The sequence below is a fragment of the Eulemur rufifrons genome, chromosome 30, assembly GCF_041146395.1.
Source record: "Eulemur rufifrons isolate Redbay chromosome 30, OSU_ERuf_1, whole genome shotgun sequence".
Lineage (NCBI taxonomy): Eukaryota > Metazoa > Chordata > Mammalia > Primates > Lemuridae > Eulemur > Eulemur rufifrons.
Genome location: NC_091012.1, coordinates 117,011,588 through 117,030,026, shown reverse-complemented (window position 1 = coordinate 117,030,026; position 18,439 = coordinate 117,011,588). Strand labels below are relative to the sequence as shown.

Below are 18,439 nucleotides of genomic sequence, written 5' to 3'. Positions count from 1 at the left end.
GATTGACCTGTCTCTATTGACCAATCTTGGCTGCTTAATGGCAAGCATCCTCATCATTTCATCCAATTGGTTGCAGTAGACATCTGCTGTAATCAAATGATCAGGTTTCATGAATCTGTAGTGGATAATACCAGTGCTGGACCACCAAACAGACACCATTAGCTTTTTTGGATAAATATTCGGTTTTGAACTGTGTTTCACACTTCGTCTTTATCTAATCCTTATGCTGAATGCTTGTGATTTTCAAAAAGAATCCATTTTCATCATACTAACAATATGGTGTAGAAATGGTTCACCTTTATGTTGTGACGGCAAAGAAAGCCAAGCTTTGAGACGATTTCCCTTCTGACGCTTATTTAATTCATATAGTACCCATCTATCCAGCTTCTTTACCTTGCCCATTTGTTGCAAATGGTCCAATATTGTTGGAACAGTAACATCAAACCTTGCTGCTAATTCATGCATAGGTTGCGATGGACTCACTTCTACTATAGCTTTCAGCTCATCATTATCCACCTTGGTATCAAATCACCCATGTGGCTCATTTTCAGGATTAAAATCAACAGAATGGAACTTCTGGAACCATCAATGTACTATGTGTTCATTAGCCACATCCTTCCCAAACACTTTGCTGATATTTTGAGCTGTTTGTGCAGCATTGATTCCATAATGGAATCCATTCAAAAATAACACAAATATTTGACTTATCCATGGTTTCACAAAAATTGCTCTAAAAATTTTGAAAGCCACAACCATTCATTTGAAAGAATGAAGATGTACCTTCACAACAAAAATAAAGCAGGAAGTGTCAAAGTGAAAATGTCAGATATATCAACTGTCAAACTTAGTACTTAAGGAAATCAGACATTTCATACTTAATGACTTTTTTTTTTTTTTTTGCATGAGGGAGTAGTTAGCAGGTCTCAGGTGGTAGCCCCTCACTTGTAGGATTGTTGCACTTGTCATAAGTCAGATATACCTGAAGATTAAGTTGTGGACAATGTCTACAGCCATGCAGGACTGCTCAATGTTTTTTCCACAGGGAACTTCTGTTCCATCTGCATTATGGTTCAGGAGGGAGAGAGAGGTGGCACAGTGAATACCATAGTGATGTCCTTTTTATGCCATCAAAAGTTTGCTGCGGTTTCCTGGAAAGTATTCATTCTACTTTAGCAGGAAACTGTGTCTGTGAAGGACAACCACTTTTTCCTCTCCTTGGTTCAGTTGTTCAGGAATTGGAAATGAGCTTCAATTCTGGAATACGGAGATCACCCAGCTGTGATGAGCAGTGGACGGGCAAGAAAAACTTTAATGGTCCACAGAGGGAATGAATCTGAGACATAGGGACATTAGCAAAGTGGTCTGCCTTAAACATGCTTGGGTAAATGTCTAGACCAGGGTTCCCAAACCTGAATAATCATCAGAATCTAGAGGAACTTTTCCAAATATAATTCCCAGGCTCAATCAAAATCTACTAAATTAGAAAATCAGAGGGAGTCAAGAGAGAGTATATGCAGACTAAAGTCTCTATGTCCTCCCATCTGTGTGATTTTGATGATGAGAGAAAATTGAGAAGACTTATGAAGAGTAAATATGTTTATACATATGTATATATAAATACATGCATATGTATACATGTGTCTGTGTGTCCCTTTGTGTCTAGACACAAAAAAGCTAATTTGCTATACTAGGCATACATTCAGACAAGACAAATTTGGCTACTGTTTCATAAACATTTCAGAAATATCAATGTGAGTGGCCAAGGAAACATTATTTATTGAAGTAGGGTAGATTATATCTAAAGATAATGATGGAATTACTACTTCCAAAGTTGAAAAAACTAACTTCATTATTTGTGGTGATTAAGAATGAAACAAATTTACTGGAGACCTTTTTCTTGTGAAGGTTATAAACTCTTCCAGTTCCTGTATCTATAAAATAGAGGGTGATTAAATTCAAAATATAAAATGTATGTTAAAATATTATTAAAAACAAAAATCAAGGTAACTCACACAATTAATGGTAGGATAAGAATGATACTTTACTCAGATAACAAAAGAAGATATAGTAAATAGATAAGGAGAAAAATTACTTTTTTAATTTAAAAAGAAAATAGCATACACTTTAATGTCTGTTTTTCCTACATTAAAGAGGGCTAGGCTATTGAATTTATTACCTGTGTGTAAATATTACACAAGTGAGTTTCTTCCCTTCAAAATGTAATCACTCTTGCCCAATTATTCAATTAAAATTATTATGAGAGCAAGTTGCATAGTCCACTACTCAGCTCAAAACTGAAGTCACCTTGAACACAGATGTTTGCCATAACAGCCTGCCTGCGGTGCAATTTTTATATGAAGATAAAAGTTTTATCACAGAGCATTCAACCTAGGAAAGTCAAGATTCAAGATATTCAATATCCTTTCTTCAATTGTAAGGAAAGAACGAACCAAATTGAAAACATGGAAAATATGATCCTAAAAGTTATATCCATTTTTAATATACCAGTGACAGGATAAAGAGTATATACCAAGTATAGGATAAAGAGTATTTCCTTAAGAATGTTATATATGTGGCCGGGTGCGGTGGCTCATGCCTGTAATCCTAGCACTCTGGGAGGCCAAGGCGGGAGGATTGCTTGAGGTCAGGAGTTTGAGACCAGCCTGAGCAAGAATGAGATCCCACCTCTACTAAAAAATAGAAAGAAATTAACCAGACAACTAAAAAATATATAGAAAAAGTTAGCTGGGCATGGTGGCGCATGCCTGTAGTCCCAGCTACTCGGGAGGCTGAGGCAGGAGGATTGCTTGAGCCCAAGAGTTTGAGGTTGCTGTGAGCTAGGCTGACGCCATGGCACTCTAGCCTGGGCAAACAGAGTGAGACTTTGCCTCAAAAAATAAATAAATAAATAAAAATAAAAATAAAAAAAATAAAAACAACAACAACAACAACAACAACAACAAAAGAATGTTATATATGTGAATTGTGTTGAGGCTTCTATGTACTTTAGACTAATGTTACACCCTGATTTAGGTGTTCTGTATATAGTCTTTAAATCCAATGTGTTAATTGTTAATCATCACTATCTTTACTAACTTTTGTCTGGTGTGTTGAAGGAAAGAGGCATTGAAATCTCCCACTATGCTGATGTAGTTATACGTTTATTCTTGTTATCCTGTTAATTTTTGTTTTATACAGTTTAAGCTATTTTATCAGGTACATACAAGTTTTAGAATTGTTATATTTTGCTCTACTTCTCCCCTAATAATGACATAGACCTTAACGTCTATTTTGCTGGAAATAAATTAGGTTCCTAAGCTTTGTATTGATTAAGCCTTTCTGCAAAATCTGTTTCCATCCTTCTATCTCTGTTATATTTGTTTCCTAATGTTTTATGTATTTCATAAATACAATATATATTGAATTTTTATATTTTATCTATTGTGAACATCTCTGCCTTTATATGGTAAATTTACTGAATAAATAGTTTTGTGACTACTGATGTATTTTTCTGCCATTCTATTTTTCCCCAATATGCTTTTTTTTCATTTAAACCAGTGACATAATTTCATTATCTAAGTTTGAGTCCCAGCTATAGCTGTGCCCATCACCCAAATCGTGTTCATTGTACCCATTAGGTAGGTTTTTGCCCCTCCCTTCCTCCCCACCCTAGTTGATTTCCACTGAGTTTTACTTCCCTCTGTGCACACATGTGGTCATTGGTTAGTTCCAATTTAATAGTGAGTCCATGTGGTTTTTGTTTTTCCATTCTTGAGATACTTCACTTAGGAGAATGGTCTCCAGTTCCATCCATATTGTTGCAAAAGGTATTAATTCATCTTTTTTATGGCTGAGTAGTACTCCATGGTATACATATACCACATTTTATTAATCCACTCATGAATTGATGGGCACTTGGGTTGATTCCATATCTTTGCAGTTGTGAATTGTGCTGCAATAAACATTTAAGTGCAGGTGTCTTTTTGATGAAAAGTCTTTTTTTCATCTGGGTAGTACCCAAGAGTAGCATGGCTGGATCAAATGGTAGGTCTACTTTTAGTTCTTTGAGGAATCTCCACACATCATAATTTCTGGGGACCTCAACACCCCACTGTCTGAGCTTGATGAATCATCAAAGCAGAAAATAAAGGAACAATGGAATTAAACCAAACTCTGAATCAAATGGATCTAACATGTATTCACAGAACATTCTATCCCAAAACTACAGAATACATATTCTTAGCAGCACATGGGGCATTCTCCAAGTTTGATTATATCATAGGCCACAAAACAGGACTCAACCAATTCAACAAAAGTTAAAATCATATCATGTGCCTTCTCAGACCACAGCAGAAGAAAACTAGAAATCGATCACAAGAGAAACACTCAAACCTACACAAAGTCATGGAAATTAAACAACCTGCTGCTGAATGATTATTGGGTCAAGAAGGAAATTAAGATAGAAATAAAAAATTCTTTGAACTGTAAGACAAAGGGGTACAAGCTATCAAAATCTATGAGACACAGAAAAAGCATTCCTCAGGGGAAAATTCATAGCCTTAAATGCCTACCTCAAAAAGACAAAAATATCACAAATTAACAACCTAATGTCACTCCTCAAGGAACTAGAAAAGGAAGAACAAATGAAACCTAAAGCCATCAGAAAGAAATAATAAAAGTCAGATCAGAATTAAATGAATTGGAAGTCAAAAAACAATACAAAGGATTAATGAAACAAAAAGTTGGTTATTTGGAAAGATAAAAAAAGATAAACAAAAAAGTTGGTTCTTTGAAAAGACAGATCTCTTGCTATAGTATTTTTTTAATTATACTCATCTCACATTTTTCAATTTTATTTTTCTCCTTTCTTGCCTTAATATATGTTGATTAATTTTCCTTTGATTATTCTTTTACTTTAATTGTTTGGAAGTTAATATGCTCTGTTAGTGGTTATCTTTGAAAATTTAGTATAATAAAGTCTAAATTTAGTCAATATCTTTATACTTTTTATAAACTATAAAAGAACTTCTGAATATTCTAATAACTCCCCTCTAGATTATATGGTGTTTTTATCTAGTATTTTAGATCAAATTATTTTTACCATAAAAGTTAGACATTCTAATTCTCTTATGCAATCAATGCCTCTTTAGTTGTATTTAAAAGATTAACTATTTTTTCAACATACCTACTTGCATTTAACACTTTTGGACTTATTATCCCTCTTCTTTTAACTCCTCTAATCTTCTTTTAGAAGTTCTTATAGTAAAGGGTTTGATGAAGTAAACTTTCAGTCTCTGTTTTTCTGAAAATGTCCAATTTGCTCTTACTCTGAAGAAGTAACTTTGTTGAGTTCAGAATTCTAGGCTGATAGTAATTTTTTTTTCATATCTTGAAAATATTTTCCATTGCATTTTTTCTGGTTCATTTGTTGTAGTAAAGAAGTCTAATGCCAGTCTAAATTTTATTCCTTTATAGGTTATCTGCCTCACCTCTCTGGCTGCTAATATAAATTTATCTTTGTCTTTGTAATTCTGCAGGCTCACTGTGATATGTCTAACATTAAATTTATATTTGTTTATTTTGCCTGTTATATAATGTTTTCTGTTTAAGTGGTTTATGTCCCTGGCTCTGGAAAATTTCCTTCACATATTCCTCTATCTCCATTTTCTTTACAACCTTTATACAACTATGAAACCATCACCTCAATCTATGCTACAAACCTATTCATCACCTCACAAAGTTTTCTCCTGCCCTAGTATTATTATTTTGTGATGGAACATGTAACTTAAGACCTATCCTCTTAGTAAATTTTTAAGTATACAATATAGTATTATTAACTATAGGCACTTTGCTGTACAGTAGATCTCTAAGAATTATAAGATCTATCTTGTATAACTGAAACTTTGTACCCTTTGACAAATACCTCCCCATTTACTCCTAGCCCCAGCCCCTGGCAGCCATCATTACATTTTCTGCTTCTGTGGCTTTGACTATATTAGATTCATCACATAAGTGGTATCATGTAGTATTGTCTTTCTGTGTATGGTTTCTTTCATTTAGCATAATGTCTTCCCAGTTTATCCATGTTGTTGCAAATAGTGGGATTTTCTTCATTTTTAGGGTTGAATAATATTCCATTGTATTTATATACAACATTTTCTTTTTGCATTCATCTGTCAATGGGCATTTAGGTTATCTCCGTATCTTGGCTATTGTGAATAATGCTGAAATAAACAACAGAATGCAGATAATCTCTTTGAGATTCTGATTTAATTTCCTTTGGCTATATTCCCAGAAGTGGGATTGCCAGATCATATGGCAGTTAGTTCTATTTTCAGTTTTATTGAGGAAGCTCCATACTGTTTTTCATAGTGTCTGCACCAATTAACATCCCCACCAATAATGTACAAGGGTTCCCTGTTCTCTACATCCTCACCAACATGTCTTATCTTTTTTTTTTTTTTTTTTAGTAGAAGCTATCCTAACGTGTGAGGTGATAATCTTATTGTGGTTTTGATTCACATTTCCCTGATGATTAATGATGTTGATCACCTTTTCATATGTCTGTTGGCCATATATATGTTATCTTTGGAGAAATGTCTACAGAGTTCAATTACCCGTTTTTAATAGGATTATCTGGGGTGATTTTTTTTTTTTTTTTTTTGCTGTTGAGTTGTAAGAATCTCCATTTTCTTCATTTCTTCTTTACAAACTACCATTTGACATAAGTTAGATGTCCATGTTCCACAACCCACATATCTGTTTACTTCTTGTTCATATTTTCTAACACCTTATTTTTTGGTACCACATTCTGTGCTGTGTATTTTAATTTTCTCTTGACTCTTTTTTTTCAACTATATAATATATATTAAATGTCCTCATTTATTTTTTAGAATATTTTTAATTTTAGTTGTTTTACTTAGATTTTTATCAAATATTCTTCAAATTTTGCAGTCTTATATCTCATTCAAATTTTCAATAACATTTATTCCTTTAACATCGTGCCTACTTATTTTACACTACATATCTGGCAATTCAAATATCTGAAATTAGGCTGGGCACGGTGGCTCATGCCTGTAATCCCAGCACTCTGGGAGGCTGAGGCGGGAGGATCGCTCGAGGTCAGGAGTTCGAGACCAGACTGAGCAAGAGCGAGACTCCGTCTCTACTAAAAAATAGAAAGAAATTAAGCAGACAACTAAAAATATATAGAAAAAGTTAGCTGGGCATGGTGGCGCATGCCTGTAGTCCCAGCTCCTTGGGAGGCTGAGGCAGAGGGATCCCTTGAGCCCAGGAGTTTGAGGTTGCTGTGAGCTAGGCTGACACCACGGCACTCTAGCTGGGCAACAGAGTGAGACTCTGTCTCAAAGAAAAAATAAAAAAAATAAAATATAAATAAAATATCAAAATTCTAGGGCAGGGAGTCTAAATTTATCTTGTGTTGTTTAATGTATGCTAACTTCAGGATAGCTTGATTTCTTGTGCTTGTATGTGCATATGTGTGTTTATTGTGAGCTCAAATTTCACTGAGTTTAATCTGTGAGGATACTAAGAGGATTTTTCTTTGTAAAAGATTTGCATTTGCTTCTGACTAGTGCTAGGGTGCTACTTTAACAATTTCATTTGGGTAGTCCTTGACCTTCAGTGGTAGTACACACTCAAGAGATCCTCCAAAAAATATGCCCACAGTTACAAATTTTCAGGTGAGATGATTATAATTATTCTTACTATTCCTTTTCACTGACAGGGAGAAGAAAGACATTTTTCTCTGGTAACTCTCTGCAGACAAATAGAATTCCCTCTGCCCATCACTTTACTGATGATATAACTCCAGCTTTATGTAGGATCTCTGTTTAGATCTCTCATTTGCTTGAACCTGAGGCTCAGATTTCTTTTCTATCAAAGGACTTACTTTACCCAAAATCTGGGTTCCTAGTATTAGCTTTTAACTCCAGGGCAATACAAGGGTCAGTGCTCAGAGCTGTACTACCTATATGCTTCAGTTTCACCCAATTATTTTTTGTACTAGCCTTTAGAGGTTTACTTATTCTTCCTTACAAGCAAGAATATATTTAAAATTATATCCAATGGGCATTTTCCAGCAACCTGGTGTTCTGCAAAGGGCATTTTAGAAGACTTAGCCTCATCTCAACATCTGTGAAGTGAGCTAATCAAATCTGCTTCATAAAACTAATGATATTATTTATTACTGCTTAGCAAAAGAACTGATATAAAAATGTGTTCAATAAATAGTGTCTATTAATATTATTACAGATTGATATTTTCTAAAGATAAATATATCAACAAAATTGATAAACATATTCTTATTAGGCAAATGGCTTTCCAATAAAATTAGACCTCGTGATGAATGTCACTTATTTGCCTAGATTACTTTACAGTATTCCTTCAGTCATTATTTTTCCATTCTGGTCTATCTATGCTAAAGCAGATGTGACACTGAGGGAACAATTCAAAGTCATAATTACCTGGAACAATTAATAGGTCCCTCTATAGCTGCCTATCATGAAGCTTGCTATTAAAGCAGAATTAACCAATTTAGAATTTATCTCTTTTCTTTTAATCTGCTATTTAAGGTCAGGTGAAACAACTTAAAGATAGCTTTGACATGAATAGAAATGAGAAATGAAATAATCACTAAACAAGAGAACATGTAAGGGCTTTGGACTTCTAAATGTGTGGTTTTAATATTCAAGATGCTAAAATGTTTTCTTTTAATTAGTCAGCTCTCATACTTTTAAGCTCATGTTGCAAGCTTTCCTTAAAAATGGGAAATTAGTTAATTGTAATATTCACTTCTAAGTTGGCAACTTTTATTTTGAATTTAAGCAAAGGGTCACAGAGATTGGAAGTAATATGGTCAAATAGTCTTGTGCCCAGGCTTAAATAGCAAAGGAACTTTGGTGTAAATACTCTGTAGCCTCTTCCTAACTTTGTGGCTTTTGATATCCTTCCCATTTCTATAAAATGGGGATATAAAAGACCCTATATCATAAGATGATTGTCAGGACTAAAGGAGGAGATACATATCCAACTCTTAGAACAGTACTTGGGCCTTTGTAATCATATATTATTATTATTACTATTATTATGCACCTTGTTGTATTACTAAAACATCTCTTGCAGCTTGGTTACTCTGGTGGATAATAAAGCTATTATAATAGTTGTAAAAATTATATGATTTGGTATGACATTTGGAGCTGTTTCCTGGTTTGCTAACCATCTTTCAAATCATTAATGTGAGTAGAAAATGTAGTGCCGTATGATTATCAAGAGTGAAAGACACCTTTTAAAGTGATGGAAATAATTTATTACTTATCTGAATGCAAACTCACACTCTGAAATTAGGAATGAGATCTAGCGTATCTCTTTTAAATATTCATAGGCAATAAAAACTCTGGCTGTTTGATTGATTTAACAGGCAATTGAATGTTACCTTAGTTCTGCATAATTGTAGCTATAAGAAACATTAGGTAGGCAATAAAAAAAAAACCCCACAAACCTCTGACATAGGCATTTAATTGAGAAGAAAATAGGTTAAGGCTCATTTTCAAATGAAGGGGCACTTTGTTTATTAATGGAAGTACTATTTTTCCTTAGCCAACCAAAAAATCAAGAAAATTATAGTTTAAAACAAATTCAGTATTCTTGACTGTAACACATTGATGTACAACATGATTTTTTTAAAAAAATCAATTTGATAACTCTCTTACTGTAATCATTTTGTTTCTTCAGCTCCTCAAATAATGTATCCGAAAGCTCCATCTGCATCAAAACACCATTCTTTTTAACTAGTCAGTGGGAATATCCAAAGAATTGATTTAACTAACAAATAATTAGGTGTTTCTTTATTACCTAAGTAGTTTGGAATTGATCAACATGTCCAGCTTATAGACTAAGAAATATGAAAGCCCCACTACTACCTATAATTTTAACTCAACATCATATCTTTAAAGTCACATCAGCTTATTAAAGACTAGTACAATAGAATTTGAGAAAGATATTATCTCTAATACAATGTGGTTTTCATGAAACCCTTAAAGCAACAAATATGCTTTATTTTCATCATCAAATAACTCTCAGGTTATTGGCTAAATATCTAATATAAACATAGGCAGGACTATGTTTTCAAGTTTATTTATTTCAGGTGTATTTATTATTGTAGCATTCTGCTTAATTGATTATTAAAGTAGAAATGGAGAACTCCTTTGAATTTTAAGACTTAGTGGATGATGAAAGTTCTTTTCTATCTTATGCATTTTAGTTCATTAATGGAGGCATGTACATTTCATTATTTTTCATACTGGAATATATGTATTCATTTATTTATCACTGCCCTTGGCAGGACATATGCATATATATGTACACACACATACATGCATACACACATTTCTTTGAGGGTAGTTAACTCTAGCATGCAATCTAGTAAAAATAAAAATGCTTATCATTTATTGAATAGTACTATGTTCTTGGCACCATAGTAAGCATTTGCAATACAGTATTTTATATTTTGCTCACAAGCACCCTATAAAACAGGATCTGTTACCATAGGTGAAGAAATGGAAGCTTACATGAGGTCACATAACTAATGAATGGTTGAGCCATGTGTCAGTTATCAATTTATTGCATTTCAACATTATCCTATTATTGATACTGGAACATATCTCCTTTTGCCAGCTGACATGACACTAAGCTTTGTCAGTAAAGGCACTGGAGTAACAACGGTGAAGTTAAAGGTTTCTCTGCATCATTTTACTTCCTTCTCCACTCCTGTGGCTCTGGGTTGGCCTGTGGGATGTTCAGTAGCGCTCATTTCATCCACTTCCCCATCCCCATGAGTTTCAGCAGCACCCTCTATGGGCAGAATCTTACAAATTCTATGGATGATGGAGCAGCAAGTTCAGCATGGATAGCAAAACCTAATTTCTTCAAGTTCAGCAGCACCTACTACAGCCAGCTTCCTTGCAAATTCAAATAGCATCCCCCACAGGCTACAGCCCTGTGAATTTTGTCAGCACCTTGCCCCAGTAGTCCCTTCACGCTAGCTTCAGCCCACTATTGGCTAGCTGTGGGTTGAGTCAGCCAAGTAAACTTTTTTGCTATCTCATGGGCTATAGATACGCTCTTTCTACAGAAGTTTGGATCCAGCATTGGGTAAAGCTCCTATCTTTCCAAGTCCATTCCTTCCTTCCTTGGAGACCATCCCTCAGCCCTAGGGCATTCTTTAGAGCTCTCTTTTATTCCTTCTTGAAAATTAATTCCCTGTAAATAGTTAAAACTTCTTTGTATTAAACTTTTCCAATTCAAGTAACTATGCATTTTCTGTGCCCCATCTAGACTCTGATTAATATGAGGGGTTATTCTAATCCAAGTTTTTCTGATCCAAAATTCCATGGTTTAACAACTCAGTACATATTATAGTACAGTCAGTGTTCAACCAAGGTTTATTGTTGAACTGAATTATGTATTTGGAGAAAATATCAGGCTTCATACTAAATACCTTTGAACTATAAGGTCATAAGTAGTCTTGTGCTAATAAAGGATTGCAAGATAATTACATAAATACAGTTGGTACCTAGATCAGGTTAGAGAGTAGTCTATTCTTAAGGACAGAATAGATGAACACTGAAAAATATTAAAAATTAAAAATCAGATCATTTCACAGCTAATCCAAGATCAATTTTACAATGTAACTTGATCTTTTTCTTGAACTACATTCTCTTACCTGACATTAATATTCCAATATAAATAAAAAGCACACTCTGATTATATATCAAAATCCTAATTAAAATAACCTTCAATTTAGTTGCCACCTAGGAATATCTACTTTGACTCACATCCAATAACAGTGAAACAATGGTGAAGGGCCAAGAGACTGTTTAGAATTCCCCTTTTCCAATCCCTAATCTCTTATTTTTATATGGATAAAATATGTATAGACTACTAACCAAATACAGTGGCAGGATTAAAGACTGGAGGCTGCTGTTGGCACATTTGCATGGATCTGCCAAAGCCTCCCCTACATTTTTTCATGATCCAAGGGAGAAGCGCTTCTTCTACTCAGGACTTTTCTTCCAATTTATAAGCAAGTAAAACATCTCCCCAATGTAAATATCAAAAAGTTTCCTGCATATGCCCTTAGTTACCACCCCCTTTTTTCTTTTTATCTCTTCTTATCTTATATGGATATTATTTATTTTTATGTCCTGGACATACTAGGAAATCAATTAATTTTTGCTTAACTAATCAATGTCTATAAGTTATGAAGACAGAGATTTCTTTTTACTTATTACTAAACCATAGAACAGTAGCTCACATGAAGTAGACGTGCTCAGTAAATGGATATGAAACTAAACCTATTATTATGAAATAGGTTTTCTTCTTGACAATCTATTCTTGACTTATGAGAGAATATGCAAAACATTGTTTGACTAGAAATATATTATTTCATTTTAATTTTGATTGGAAAAATCATGCCGTGTGTGAATTATGAAACATGAACCTTTCTCAATTAAATACAAATAAGACTTTTTTGTATTATTTGGAGAAAATAAACAATATCCAGGGTAAAAATGGAATCACGTGTATTATTAGTGGATTTCACATGACTATAACAAATGTGTGTGGGGTGGAGAGGGAGGGAAAAAAGGAGAGAGGGAGAGAAAGGAAAAGAGAAAGAGAGAGAGAAGGATATCCACATATATTGGTTAATCTTAGATAGGGAAAGAAACCCTGTGGTCAGATAAGATCAGACTTAGAACATTAGATTAACAATTTATGAGTATATGCACCTAAAAATGTTACTATTTTTGATATGATTCAGTTTCCTGTTAAAAATCCTATTTTGTAATGTTTTTGTAAGGTTAAATGATATAATGCCACATAAAAAATTCAGCCAGTGTCTGGCATTGGACTGTCTATAAAACCTGGAAGCTGAGCTAATATTTAAAGTGTTGCTCATCTTATCTGAAAGGCTTACATTTGCTATATATTTATGCAAATTAGAGTAAAGAGATTTTTCACTTATCTTCATACCTCTTCATGTAGTTCCCTCCAACGAGAATTAAACGTCTCAAGTTCCTCATTGATCAGTTCATCCATGACTCCGCCATCTGTTAGGGTCTGTGCCAATATTCGAATCTGATTTGGGTTATCCTCTGAATGTTGCATCAAATTTTCAAGTGACTGAAACACATTTGCAATAATTACTATTTCTCTTCTTCTTCTAAATATATTAAATTAACACAAAATGCTCAGTATCTTCTTATTTACATATAATTAAGTCATAAGCAATTTCAAGCAAAATTTAATTGGGGTAATAAAACATGAAGGAGCATTTTTGTTTCAAAAAATATGATGTCGCTCTCCATGTATCTTCATGGGTTTATGGCAGCATTATCAACTAAGCACTTAAAAAATCACTCATAGCCACCTTCTTCCTTGACGTCCTCTACTCTAAAACCTGGAGGGGTAAAATAACTCAATTTCTCAACTTCTCTTACAGGTACTGGTGTCCAGGGGACACGATTCTGAAAATATATGTAGGTAGAAAATCATAAGCAATTTTCCTTTCCAAATATAAGAAAAAAGGAACATTCTCCAAGAAGAAATGTCATTGCCCTTTACACTTTTTTACACATACAAAGCTTGGGAGTAGAGCAGCCATTTTTGGACTGGAAGGCAATGAAAATGAGGATGAAGGCCTTCAAGGTCAAGAAGGGAGAAGAGAGATTGAGTTTGCATGCCTCATCATACGGTTGAACCATCATTATCTTTGACCCTGGGTAACCTCCCTTCAGTTTCCTTTTTGTGTTGAGAAAAAATCATTTTGTGTGTTTAATCCATTGTGTAATTTCAGTTATTTGCAGCCCAATAATCCTTAACTGATATACTGCTCAAAATTGACAACATTGTCTGGCTAGATTATACAGGGAAAAAGAATCTCAGTGTCAAGTTTAGGCATGCTAGAAAACAAGTGATTCAGTATCATCTTACTGGATCTCAAACATGTATATATAATAAGAGATGGGCATTATGTTCTAACCAATTCTTTCAATGCTCTGTTGTTTTCCTTGTTTTAAAGACATGGAAATGCCCCAATGCATATTTGTAATTGTTTCCTGTATATCTATTATTTCTCAAATTTTGAGCCACTTCAGTATATTTTTCTGTTAAATATTGGGGAAATTAAAATATAGAGACTTCCTAAATGAGTTTGTACAAAACATGTGACTATGACCTCTAAAATATTTAAAAGGCCATCACATTTTTAGGTATAAAATGTTATTGATTTTCCTTATAACCTATACATTTTACTACTTCTAAAAAAGCTTAACTTTGCAAATATTTATTTTAATGGATACATTATTTTTATAAGTCCTAATAAAGTACACAGGCTGTTCATTTTTTTAAAAAGTGGACTGAGAGCGAGAAAGCTAACTTAAGGAATCAATTATAGAAACCTCGAACTTAGAAGGTATGTAGTTTTTCCATTCTTGACAAATGATGGTCTAGCCCCTTTGCTACTCAAAGTGTCTTCCTGAATGAGCAGCAGCAACACTGCCAAAACCAATTTTACTTAAAATAGTAAATAAGACAGTAAATAGTGATATAAAGCCTTTTTCCCACTTCTCTTTTCTAAATACTCTTCATTACTGCCTCAAGTTTGCTCCCTTTCCTCATTATTTCTTCCTGAACATGCCCTGGTTTTTCCATGCATCACTTAAAATGTGGTATGAAGAATTTAACATGGTGCTCCATGCACAATCTGATCATTTCATAGGATAATTGCATCTCCATATCTTGTTCTAGTCACTGTCCTTTTATTAATTTGCTATAAATTTGCTTTGTCTTTTCTGGAAGATGCATACCATTGTTGATTCACAAGGTATATTCAGTGATCCTCTCTAAATAGGACAGGGTCAAAATTATAGTTCACTTGACACCTCCCTTGTTGTTCTTTGATACCTCTTTAGATTTTACAATTTTCTTGTGAAAATAAGGAAGTTGGATAAAATGATCTATAGGTTTTTGCTCTGATGTTCTAGGATTCTAATTCTACTATGTCTAAAGAAATATTTCACATTTTCTTCATATCTTGGCTAATTTATGCTCCTTATTTTGCAGATTTACAAAGGAGCTACACTACATACAGCTCTACAAATACTAAATATGCTAAAACTACATAATCATTACATATAGAAGATAAGCCAAAAGTACACTAAAATGCATAGAGCAGGAATGATTAATTAAATGTCAAAAGTTAACATAAATCAAAGCTCACATATGCAAACTCTTTTAAAATTTACTCATTAGGAGTCTCCAAAATAAAACTTGAAAATGTACCTAAATTGTATGAATATTTTAAAGACATATTTCCAATATCAAACCATGACCATTTAATACTTCAAAACATTCTCTAAGGTAGGGATTTGTGATTTCAAATAATTTAAAAACATATTCCAATTTAATAAATGTAGATTTAAAATGAAAATAATGCTTCATATTATCATCCTGTTTAGCTCTACGTTAAAGGAGCAAAATTGTGCATTCAAACTGTCTTTGCAGGTCTGCAGAAGATTTAAGCAGGTAATGTGTCTACATAGAACTTAGTGATACAACAAAAGGTAAACGTCCTCTATAAGAGGTTATTTAAACCTTCTTTAAAACCTTGAGACCTGGAAGGTTCTTAGGGGGAACAAAGGCTTTATCCAAAGTGCCGATGCTAAGTGATACATAGTAACTACACTCTCCTGTGTGGTTTACTTTGAATTTATTTTCTGTTTGGTAATTGACCTTATTCACTACTGCATATAAATTATCATCATTTAGTTTAATTCACAACTTACATCTAGCACCTCAGAGATTTCCTCAGCTCCAGCAGGAACATTTTCAGTGGTTTTAAGTTTGATTTCTACTTCATTTAGCCACTTGTTTGCCTTCTCCAAGTATGACAGTAATTCATGCCAACATGCCCAAACTTCCTAAGAAAGAAATATATATCACAGATTAAATGTTATGGTATAAAAGTGAATGAGAGACTTTGGCATTACATTTTTAAAACTTCTGAAAATATAGCATTTTATTTTATATATTTCACCTTTCCTTTGCAGTAGACAATTTAAAATGCAACTAGTCATTTTTTTCATTTAATACCTGTATAATTACAAATCATTAAAGAAACATTTTATTACATGAATAATGAATAAATTTAAGATCCAGTGATTTACTTTTTTAAACAAAAATATTCACCAACATTGCAGTTTGGAAAATAGAAAAATAAAAACATATGTAAAAATGAATATATAAATAATTTCCTCACACATCAACCACTTTTCTATGACCTTCTCTAAAATTTATCATATATAAATAATTTTATAGTTAAAAGCAATTAAAATATGAATTTAACTACAGATCTCTTTTCACCAAACATTAGATCATATAATTTTTCCATATAACTAAGAAGACATATTTTTAATGAAAATCTACAGCTTCATTTAAGTGGCTATATCTTTGTTCCCTTAACAGTACACATTTATTAGATAGGCTATTTTAAATTTTGTTTGCTAATATAAATTTATGGCAAAAATCATCAAGAATATGGATTCTTTTTCCAAATTTCTTATTATTTCATTGATGTATATTATCAGAATATGACTAGTAACTATTTTAAAAATTTGATTTTTTAAAATGGCCTTTGATATGTATCGTGAAACTGATTCATATACATAAGTATTCATATATTAAAAGACCAAACATTAAGATTGCTACTAGAAAATACAGAAGAAAATATTTCTGACCTTGGGGTGGTCAAAAATATCTTAAGACATTTGGTTAAAAAGTGACCAAGGAGATAAATAAATTTGACAACATTAAAATTAAAACCTTCTATTCAGCAAAAGATACCGTAAAGGAATTGAGAAAACAGCCCTCAAACTTGAAGACAATTAAAACATTTGTAACAGATTAAGAATACAGAAAAAAATGCCAAAAGTCAGTTAAAAAATGAACAAATAGGCCGGGCACGGTGGCTCACGCCTGTAATCCTAGCACTCTGGGAGGCAGAGGCGGGTGGATCGCTCGAGGTCAGGAGTTCGAGACCAGCCTGAGCAAGAGTGAGATCCCATCTCTACTAAAAATAGAAAGAAATTAGCAAGCCAACTAAAAATATATAGAAAAAATTAGTCGGGCATGGTGGCACATGCCTGTAGTCCCAGCTACTCGGGAGGCTAAGGCAGAAGGATCGCTTGAGCCCAGGAGTTTGAGGTTGCTGTGACCTAGGCTGACGCCATGGCACTCACTCTAGCCCGGGCAACAGAGTGAGACTCTTTCTCAAGAAAAAAAAAAAAAAAAAAAGAAGAAGAAGAACAAATAACCCAATAGAAAATGAAAGGAAGACCTGAAGCCTGAAGCAGAATTTCAAACAGAAATATGGATAGACAATAAACATGAAGATGTGTTCAACCTAATTAGTAACCAAGGAAATGTAAGTCAGGATTGCAATGAGATATCATGTTTACTGACACAAATCAGAAGTTTGACAATTCCATGTTTGGGAGAAAATATGCTTCAACAAAAAAATTTATTGATTGCTTCTTGGTGTGTACACTGAGTAACCATTCTGGAAAACAGTTTGTCATTCTCAGTATGGTGAACATCAATCTACCCAACAAACTCCACTTTTTGGTATGTATCCTCAGAGAAAGTGTTTTGCATGAACAACAAAGGCAGTTACAAGAATGATCATTTTAGCACTTTCTGTAATAATAATTTTAAAAAAAGAAAACAACCTTAATGTCCACCAGAAAGAGAATGGATAAATATACATGTCATCTTTAAACAGAGAATATAGAAGTAATGATGAAAAAGTTCATCAAACAAAATATAGATGAATCTCAGACACAAAAATGTTAGGTGAAAAGAGGAAACTCTAGAGAACTAGATATTATAGGTTATCATATTTTGTAATGCTCAAAATAGGCAAAACTGAACAATACATTGTTTTTGTATTCAGATATATGTAATAAAATATTTTTAAACCAAATAAATAATAAAGGTAAGTTTCTAGATTATGTTTATGTCTGTTGGGGAAAAGGCAGGAAGATGCAAGAGAGGATAAGAATATTAAAATGATTATTTTCTATTACCTTGGAGATTGTTAGTAGTAGGTAAACCTATAAATACGGGACATACAGTGGTGCAACCATCACCACCTACGACTGCCCCACAGTACCACCAAAAGTAAAGTCTAGAGAGGAAGGTTTATTTTAGGATAAGCTAAAAATTTTATCAGATTTCCCATATTTCTCCTTTCTTCATAGCCCTTACAAATGATAGAGAATATTCCGTCTCTATCTGATGAAAAGTATCAGTCTAACCTGCTTTGTAAGCCCATCAAACTTCTATACCTGCTTGGTATCTT

The 18,439-nt window shown here is 33.4% G+C and overlaps 1 protein-coding gene across 1 annotated transcript in view; it reads right to left on the bottom strand.

The window, feature by feature from the left end:
* The window catches only part of DMD (dystrophin), a 1,602,346-nt gene that overhangs the window by 1,248,596 nt on the left and 335,311 nt on the right, over nt 1-18,439 (bottom strand). Inside the window, exons 23-24 of the mRNA XM_069463910.1 lie at nt 15,867-16,001; nt 13,054-13,203 (exon numbers count right to left, since the gene is read on the bottom strand). Of these exons, the coding sequence (XP_069320011.1) occupies nt 13,054-13,203; nt 15,867-16,001 (285 nt within the window). The remainder of the gene's footprint in view (nt 1-13,053; nt 13,204-15,866; nt 16,002-18,439) is intronic.